We start from the raw sequence: 9798 nt of genomic DNA, 5'->3' as shown, positions 1-9798 counted from the left end.
ATGCCCCTGCAATTTGGTCAGTCGGTGTGGCGATTTAGTCAAGGTTGCTTCTGAGCGAAGCCAAGGCCTCGGGCGAGCCGGTGATGTGTCCGCCGTAAAAAGGGGGGCCTCGGGCGAGACGGAAGTCTCTCGAGGTCGGCTGCCCTCGGCCGAGGCTAGGCTCGGGTGAAGCGTGATCGAGTCACTCGTGTGGACTGATCCCTGACTTAATCATACCCATCAGGCCTTTGCAGCTTTATGCTGATGGGGGTTACCAGCTGAGAATTAGGCGTCTTGAGGGTACCCCTAATTATGGTCCCCGATAAAACTGTTACTTTATAATAATAGATATTGTTAGATTTGATATAGATACGAGTCATATTTAATTTAATTTAGTTATTACAGTTATACTCTCTTCGTTTCTTTTTAGTTGTCGCTGGATAGTTCAATTTTGCACTATCCAGCGACAACTAAAACGAAACAGAGCGAGTATTATTATAAGTTTAGGTTTTTTTTATTTGGAGGGGGGTCGCGGCTCTCGAGACGCTTGACGTGTGGAGGCCCTATGTCACTGGAATGATTGGTAACTACTTCCTTCAATTCGTCATTTTTATATGTCATGATTTAGTTTAAATTAAATAGAAACTAAGGGACGACCAATATTTAAGAACGAAATTAGTAGTCTCACATGTACGTCTGATCTCGTCCCTCCTCCCCTGATTCCCTTGGAATGGAGGTGGGCTCTATGCCTCTCGTGACATGCAGCACCCGCGTGTCCCTTGGAACATCCGGAGACGGCAGAAGCTCCCCTTGTCTCTTGGGATATCCAAGATTCGTCTATGGCGGCTCTCAGTTCTTCTCATGACATCCGTTGACACCTTTCAAACGTTCGATGCCTTCTGTAGCTGTTGGGAGGCCGGGGCCCTCTAGGATCCATGGGACCTCCGTGGTCTTTGAGACACGAGGATCCTTAGGTCACCTCCAACAAATTCTCTATCTTGTCTCTTATCTTATTCTTATAACAAACTTCGCTCTTTAAATAGTGTTAAACAATGTTATCTATAGTTGTACGTCCTCTATTTTATACGATCCACCGAATACAGTCTTATACATTTTGCTCGGAGCTATCAAGGTTGTAGAGTCGTCTGGGCTGGTGTGGCGTACCGTGGTACCATCCGTGTCCGAGCTATCAAGGTTGTAGAGCCAACAATGCCTTGAACATTGGTGATAGAATTTGAAAACTAAATCAAATACAAAATTGCTTAAATTCTTACAAAGGACACGTACGAGACTACGAGAGCCTCTTTGCTTTATGGTGAGGATGTCGTACTCCTACATCAATCCCACCATCCCAGCCGGGCCTGTACTCGTCGGGAACAAGCCTATCAATTCATGTCTGCACCTCGTCGCGTACATAAAAAAGATCGAGAGGCCCGGCCCCGCGCGATCAGGTACCACCGCTCCATCATTTAATGTCCAATGCTCGCTAATCGTGTAATGTTTCGGCTTATATAACGATAAATTACCGTACCTTAACCTAATCTTTCTGGCTTTAATTTACCGTCATCGTACACCAGGAGTGACGTTACGGTTGAGATGTACTACTTGCGTTATTATTTTCATCTGACTCTTCATATCCTCCGATGAGCCAACGGTTACTCTATACCGCATCATCGTATCCAACGCTCCATATCCGATTCTCACGCTGTCGTAGCTTCGCGCCCATCTCTTTCTTTGTGAGGTTCAAACTCACAAATGTGCGTGAAACCAAAATTTGAAACTCTATGAATGAAGCAAGAATCATATGCCAGGCAAGTTGAGGAAAAGAAACGATTAGGCTTCAAGAGCTGTACACAAGCTACTAATGTATGAAACAAAAAGAAAAAGTCAACATAATCCCCTCATCTTTAGAGGTCTATTTCACCCCTCATCTTCAAAATCAGTTGAACTTTACAAAACCGAAAAAATAACCTTCTTGACGATTTTAGTGAGTTGTTTCGCTGATGTGATATTGTCACTGTGACACCAAATTTATCTTTTTTCAGTTATGTGATCTGGTAGTATCTAAATTTTATAAAATTTTACTTACAACTTGATAACCAGGCATTATTTTTCATTCTAATTTTTAAATAATTTTAGGAGTAGCAACTTAATTACTAAAAATAAAAAACTACATAAAAAGAGTTTAATATTTTTTTGTCCAAAAAATATTTCTTATCTTCTAATGCTAAAGTGGATTTTCTTCTCCTTAGTAACTAAATCAATTACACTTAGCAAATAGTAATGAAAAGATCCCAAAATTTTACATAGCCCTCCTATATGCTAAAATAATTTATACAAACATTTCTAGTTTTCTAAACACTTTAAATATAGACTCATTACTTACACAAATGTTTCTGTGAACATTACATGAGTCCATATTTAAAGTTCACATAAAATTACGAAAAAATTTGTGCAAGTTATTTTAGATGAGAGTAGGACTGTGTACAAACTGGACAACATTTATTATTGTTTGCTAAGTGTTTCTAAAAACAAATATAAAATTAATTTAGTTAGTTTTCATAATAGAGGCCACTTAAATTGCTTAATAAACCCAACCAAAATTTTAGTAGTTTAGTAATTATATTAGTTACTTATAATAAAATTTTTAGCCTCAAAAATATGTAAATTTTGAATACTTCTGAATCACAGAACTAAAATAGACAAAATCGGTGCTACAGTGGCAATGCCACATCAGTAAAACTGCTCAGAGATTGTTTGGTCACCTCACAACAAACTAATCTATAATTGATTATTTTTCTTTAGTAGCTATATGTACATTATAATATATTGCTTGCATACATCTAGATGAGATGTTTAATATGATCGTAATACTACTTTATCTTTATACTTTATATGATGATGTTTCTACTTAGATGGTCCCCTTTTATCTTGTATTTTAAATAAAATTTGAAAATAAAAATGAGAGAAAGGTTATTAGGATCAATCCCGTTCGTTTCATCTCTACCAACAACGGCAGAAAACAAGCTGCCGAATACGCCCGCATGCTCTAATCCAAACAAACAACAAACAACAAACCCAAAAGTTATATTTTTTAAGGAAAGAAATCCGAAGCAAATGCAGTTTGCGACAGGGATAAAACGATGTCCGTTTCTCTCTCCACACCCGCCCGTCTCGACTCTCGAGTCCCGAGGGATCCTTCCGCTCCACCATTCTCTTGGTCAAACCGCCCCTCCTCCTCCGCCCCTCACCCTGCTCTCTCTCTCTCTCGTTCTCAGCCTCTGTTCCAGTGTTCCTTCCTCCTCCACTCTTTATTATATTTTACTCTTCTCTCTCCAGCGTAAAAAACAAATCGTGCTGTGCGAACGATGAGAGAGAAAAGAGAGACGGAGGCAAGTAATGGCAGGAGGAACCTTCTTTTCCTGACTCCCTGTGGCTGCAGAGTGCCCATCATTTGTCCCTGATCCTTGTGCTTCGTTCCTGTTGCGCTTTCCTTGGGCCATCGGTAGACTGAGCCGTCGCGAAGCCTTCCCGTTCCCACAAGGGGTGTGGCGTGGAGCGAGCCTCGCCACCACTGGGCTCCTCCGGCGACCTCCTCCCTCCAGTCACAGGTTCGCGTTCCATCCCCATTCCCCCTCGGTGGCTCCGTCAATGAAATGAGCTCTCTGTTTCTCGGCCTGCCATTTGTCGCGACGCGAGGGGATTCGGTTGTATCCTATCGAGCCCCCTCGCGTGTTTTCTCGTTGTATGGCCCGAGTTTGTCTGTTCTTACGTGGACTGCTCCAGAAATTTTGGCACAGGATTTCCTATATTTCTTTCTAAATACAATGTCGTTCACTTCTGGGTCGTCAGTATCTTATTGAATATTTCTGTATTTTTTTCTTCTTTTCGTCACCCTTATGTTCTCTTCGAGGAGATGTTTTCGTCATTGTCATCTTAAGTCGATCTATCATTCTGAAGAGCTCTTGCGAAAGGCTGTTCCATGTTGTTTATGCGTATGCGCTTCGAGCTCCGAGCCACAGGAGAGTCCCCCACTCACAGGCAATCACGCAACGATTTGGATCCATGCCATTTCTTTTTCCTGGTCTTGAAGTGAATGGGATGGAACAGCCACGTTCCATTTTATTTGTTTTTATATTTATTCGTGGGGAGTGTGCCGGTCGCATCGACTTTAACATTTCGTGTTACACCACGGTTATTATGAGTTGTCGTTTACTCACATCGACACGGTTCCTGTTTTGGAATCAGCTCCACGGAGAATTTTGAGTTTGTGGGAAAAAAACTGATGATAATTGGACTGGGAATATAGTGTCTCTGATTAGAAGTATAAAAGTTGGTGTTCTTCCAGTTGGAGGAGATTGCCTGCCATCTCTGAGAAATCTCTGGTACTTGTTAGCGCTACCACTGAAATCCTTTTTCTTTTTTTTTTCCCTTCAAATAAACCTGTTGCAGGCTGTCCTGTACTCCCGTTTCACCTGTTTCGCTCTCCCGCGAGCTCTTGATGCATTTGGATCCTGGTGCTCAAGACTCCTGTGAACTTAACCGATTTCAATCCATCGTTTGCTTTTGTTTTGTTTCAACTGGAAAATGTTTCTCCTGATATCTGTTCATCAAAACAAATATCATATCACTACCGTTGTCAGATTCCCGTTGCCTTTGGATATTGTCCTTGTCTACCTCTGTAAATCTGAAGCTAATGTCCAGACAGAACATACATTGACTTAGTACTGAGACGTAACTATTTTTTCACCCCCATTAGGTTGAGCAATCCAAGCTGAGATGGAAGGCCATGTAGCAATGGGGTGGAAGGATCCTAATCCAGGCCAAGAATCTTCCATGGTCTTCCAATCCAGAGCTGTTCGGCCAGACACCGTAGAGGGGCACAGCAACGAGGACGTTGAAGCCGGATTTGAGAAGCATGGCTTGTCAGCCGCCTTAAACTCGCCTCAGCACGAAGGCCGATCACTGCCACTGACCCCACAGTTTGGCCAGAACTCCAGTCCTGGAAGCAGCCTCGCCGAGAGGATGCAGGCAAGAGCCGGATTCAAGGTGCCGAAGCTGAACATGCCTTTCAGCACGGTAGCTGGAGATGATAGTTCAGTGCCAGGAGCTCCATCGCCCTACCTCACGATCCCGCCTGGCTTGAGCCCAGCAACGCTGCTGGAGTCACCTGTCTTCATTTCGAATGCCCTGGTATGTGCTGTTCTTTTCTATAGGGCGTGAACACGTACCAGAATTACTATTTGCTTTCGCCTATGGATGCTGAATTGGCAGTTCAAGAATGCTTGCTTTATCGAACTTTTGACCTCTCCGGGGGAGTTCGTGAAAGATCTACTTTGGTTCCATGACCAATTCTGCTTTGTTTTCGTTCTAGCATGCGGTCTCTTCTTTCCAAACAGGCTTCCGTTTGTTTTCTCAAAAGCAGAAAATAGTAATGATATCATCCAAATATTTTCAAAGTTTTTCTTGAAAGCAGTAATATGATGACCGATCTCTTTGCCTTCCATAGTTTATATAGCAATGTATACCCCACACTTAAGATCCAAATCCCCCCCCCCCCCCCCCCCCCCTATGTACTACTTGGAAACTCCAGTACAATAGCTGTTAATGTTGTCAAAGCTGGATAGAAAATTCATGTGTTTGCTCAGTTTATATTCATATATGTGTTTTGAATCATCGTGTAATTCATATGTAAATTAACTAAGGAGGTACCAACTAGGACAATTATTTTTTACTGAACTCTGATCGAAGCTATTTCTTACCTGACAACAATGTTTTTGTTTCTCTTGCAATTCTTCAGGGACAAGCCTCACCAACCACGGGGAAGCTATTCTTGTTTGGTAGCACAAATGACAACGATCCTATTCGACCTGGAGGCCCTCCAGTTGGAGATGGCACTGATGCTTTTTCTTTCAAGCCCTTAGATCTGAAATCCTCACACTACACTGCTGAAGTAATGAAGGTTAGTAGCATTTGAATAGTTCGTTCCTGATGACATTTGCTTGCATGGTGACGATTGAAGTCTAGTAATGTCTGAATACTTCCTAGGTTATTGCTGATAACATTTGCTCTGTGCTAATGATAAAAGTATCTCGAAACTTAGAAAGTATTTGTATAAACATGCGGTTTGCTGTGATGTTTGTTTCTGAAACTTTACTCCAAGTCTAGATGAGAAATCGGTTAAATCCAAAGTGTTTTTCTCTGGGATTCTTTTATCTGTTGCACGACCTGTAACAGATTAGTTCGTCTTTTTTTATAGCGAAGTGGCTGGTAATGTCAGTACTGCTGTTTTGCTGCATACTGTTCATACTAACTGGAGAAGACAAGGGACCAGCTAGATAATTTATAAGTCCAATAAAATAATTCTCACTGACAACCAAACAGTAGTTAGTCTTCCTGCAGTTCCAACAAATAAACAGATAAGAAAAATTCGTTCTGATTATATGTTCAAAATGTGAACGAACCATTTTATTTCCCTTGCTCCTGATCCAATACTGGTTTGATTTCATTTCCTTATATTTGTTCCACCAGGAACAAAATACGCAGTCTTCTGTGAAGACTGAAGCTAAGACTCAGGCAGTCCAAGAGGCTAATTTGCTGGGCCAACTGAACCAGCAGAATCACGATGGGCAGACAAACATGAATAGTGACGGTGCTCGTGACTCCAAGCTCAGCCGTCTTGCGTCTGGCACCGGTGCAGGCAATGAACACGCATCACCCCCGGATTACGGCCAGAGAGCCGAGGAAGCTGATGCGAGGGAAGACTACCCGGCGGCAATGGCCGTTACAGCGCCAGCGGAGGACGGGTACAGCTGGAGGAAGTACGGGCAGAAGCAGGTGAAGCACAGCGAGTACCCGCGCAGCTACTTCAAGTGCACGCATCCCAACTGCCTGGTGAAGAAGAAGGTTGAGCGCTCGCACGAGGGGCACGTCACGGAGATCATCTACAAGGGAACGCACAACCACCCGAAGCCCACGCAGAGCCGCCGGCCAGGCGCAGGCGCGCACCCGTTGGGCGGCGGTGCGCAGGCGGACGCAGCCGACAACCTGCAGGGGTCACAGGCAAACGCGGCGGAAGCCAACCAGGCGTGGCGTGCGGGTGTCCAGGATGGCGTGGACGCGACGTCGCCCCCGTCGGTTCCCGGTGAGCTCTGTGACTCGGCGGCGTCGATGCAGGTCGACTGCGCGGCCCGGTTTGGGTCCCCCGAGGGCGCGGACGTGACGTCTGCCGTGTCTGACGAGGTGGACGGGGACGACAGGGTGACTCTGACTCATGGCGGTGCCAACGCGGCGGAGGGCGACGAACTGGAATCTAAACGAAGGTAATAGAATATCTAATAATAATTTATTTAGCAGTGTCAGTCTAGAGCTGACCGTCTGTCTGGTTATTTCAGGAAGCTGGAGTCATACGCCATTGACATGAGCACTGCGTCGAGAGCTGTTCGCGAGCCTCGAGTGGTGATCCAAACGACGAGCGAGGTGGACATCCTCGATGACGGCTACCGCTGGCGCAAGTACGGGCAGAAGGTCGTCAAGGGCAACCCGAATCCAAGGTTTGTCAGGAGGAGGAGGAGCAGCAGCAGCAGCCTCTGAATTCAGAGCTCCATTTAGCTCCAATAATGGCATTTGCTCCGTGTTTACTTTGGTACGTATGTCCGTATGTGGCGCACAGGAGCTACTACAAGTGCACGCAACCGGGCTGCACGGTGCGGAAGCACGTGGAGCGCGCGTCGCACGACCTCAAGGCCGTGATCACCACGTACGAGGGCAAGCACAACCACGAGGTTCCCGCCGCGAGGAACAGCGGCCACCCGAGCGCCGCGGCGGCGCCAGGCGCGGGTGGCCCGCGCAGGCAGGAGCACCCGTCCGTGCACGACGGCCTGATGAGACAGCACCTGGGCGGCTGCGGCGTGCCGTTCGGCCTGCCGCCGCCGCCGCCGCCGCCAAGGGACCCGCTGGCGCCGATGCGCAACTACCCGACGTACGGCTTCACTGCCCTTGGCGCCGGCTCCACGTCACTGCCGAGCCTGCCGATGCTCCCGGTGTTGGCGCCGTCCTCCCTGCACCAGCACCCGCTGCTGAGGCACCGGCAGGCGGTGCAGGCTGCCGGTCTCGCGTGGCGCCCAAGGCCGACGTGAAGGTAGAGGGCAGCGTTGCCGGCGGCGGGATCCCGTCGGTGTACCAGCAGATGATCCGCTGCGGGCTGCGTCTGCCCCACCAGATGTAGATACTTAAAAGTGGAGAGGATTAGAGTGATTCTCAAGTTCGTTTCTTACCATTCCTGTTAGTATGAGTTCGTGATAAGTATTATAGCGTGGAAACTGACGCCCGCTGCATTCGTTTTTTTTCACCCTTCTGTTCCACTTCATTTTTTCCCGTATTTATTTATTTACTACCCTTCCTCAATGATATTCGGTTCTTCTTGTTCAGCAAGACAGCAACTGGCATCAGTTAATGTTCATTTGAGAAATGACCAACAGTTTCTGGGCTGGCAACTTGGTATCAGCCCAGAAAGCACTTTAGCCGGTGAGCCCAGCTGATTAGCTACTGTTTCTAGTACCAAGCCCATCAGACCCTACTCTTGTTAGGGGCCCCACAGAAATATTTCTTTTTATATCATATAGCCATACATAAGAGCCTCATAGTCTAGTGTGGGTTTTAACTAGTTATCATATTCAGTTCTTATTATTAAAATATATACGATGAGTTTAACAAGATACCAACAATTAAGAAGCGCCGTATATTTTGATACGGAGTAGTCTTCTTTTTACGTTACCAGTATTTTCTTACTAACTCCGTCCTAAAATTAGGAGATTCTTAAAACACTTGATATATGTGTTTTGTATATACGTTATTATCTATTAGAATATAGGCATAAAAATAAAGGATTAAAATCACTACTATTTTAAAATTGAGAGGGAGTATTTTTTATATATAAGAAAGAACTGTCATCAAAGTCACGGAGAGGCGAGAGCCACTGTGAAAAAAGGCAATCGGGAAAGCGACGTGGTTGTGCCTGACACGTCCCTCTCTGTCAGTCTCACTGACGTGTACGGCGCAGCATCGCAGTTACAGTTGCAGGGCACGGCATCCGCTGTTCTGCGGTGCGTGCCTGGCCGGCCCCACACCCGGTTTGATTAGTCAAGCCGAAAAAAAGAAGCCCCTCCTCCGCGTCCGCGTCCTCTAGTGTGCGCCACAGGTCGAGAGACCATGGGCAGAAACGGAATTTTTTCTCCTATGGTTTTGGTTACTGTCCGTCTCGCAAGAAGAAAAAAATAGTAGTACATTTCAGTTACTGAATCAAAATTATTTTGTGAAATAAAGGACAGGGCTGCGCGTTCTGCCAGCACAAGTAGCACCGCACGTACGGATCGGGCGCGCGAGAAACGGGCAGCCGGCGAGTAGACCGAGGCAGCCAGATGCCTGGGCCCACCCCGTCCCTGTCTCTCCTCTCCTCTTCCTTCCCCCCGTCCCTGTCTCGGCGCGTCCGTTTCTTCCCTTTGAGAAAAGACGCGTTTGGGTATATGCTCGCTCCCGACCCTAAGACTGTCTCCAGCAACGTCCTCTATATTCATCCTCTATATCTGTCCTTTACAGTCTCCTCTAAAAGATTTCATCCTCTATATCTCATTTCTCTCCAACAACGTCCTCTAAATCACGTCCTCTATACTCAAATACCCACATTAAAGACATTTTTTAATTTTATTTTTTGTACATACGTATTTATCATACTCTCAAATGTATTGTACATATTTTAGTTTTGCTAAACGGTTATTTAAAAGTAGTCAAATGGATAGAGGACCGTTTAGAGAAACTCTA

At 45.7% G+C, this 9798-nt stretch overlaps 1 protein-coding gene across 1 annotated transcript; it reads left to right on the top strand.

Annotated features, from left to right (window-relative positions):
• The first annotated feature begins 3160 nt into the window (after positions 1-3160).
• Positions 3161-8412, top strand: LOC103641750 (probable WRKY transcription factor 34). Its single transcript, XM_008665082.2, has 6 exons — positions 3161-3590; positions 4739-5172; positions 5780-5941; positions 6511-7301; positions 7374-7532; positions 7652-8412. Exons 2-6 carry the CDS (start codon positions 4759-4761, stop codon positions 8115-8117), a joined length of 1992 nt encoding a protein of 663 aa, XP_008663304.1. The 5' UTR covers positions 3161-3590; positions 4739-4758; the 3' UTR covers positions 8118-8412.
• The last annotated feature ends 1386 nt before the right edge of the window (positions 8413-9798 follow it).

This window comes from Zea mays, chromosome 10 (assembly GCF_902167145.1).
Source record: "Zea mays cultivar B73 chromosome 10, Zm-B73-REFERENCE-NAM-5.0, whole genome shotgun sequence".
NCBI lineage: Eukaryota > Viridiplantae > Streptophyta > Magnoliopsida > Poales > Poaceae > Zea > Zea mays.
Note: the sequence above shows the minus strand (reverse complement) of the source record. Positions and strands in the feature narration are given on the sequence as shown.

What these genes read in the sequence shown, in the direction of transcription:
- LOC103641750 (XM_008665082.2), top strand. Translation starts at nt 4,759, where the DNA reads ATGGAAGGCCATGTAGCAATGGGGTGGAAGGATCCTAATCCAGGCCAA. An exon ending in GAACTGGAATCTAAACGAAG is followed by an intron (nt 7,302 to 7,373) that starts GTAATAGAATAT and finishes TGGTTATTTCAG; the next exon opens with GAAGCTGGAGTCATACGCCA. An exon ending in AAGGGCAACCCGAATCCAAG is followed by an intron (nt 7,533 to 7,651) that starts GTTTGTCAGGAG and finishes TGTGGCGCACAG; the next exon opens with GAGCTACTACAAGTGCACGC.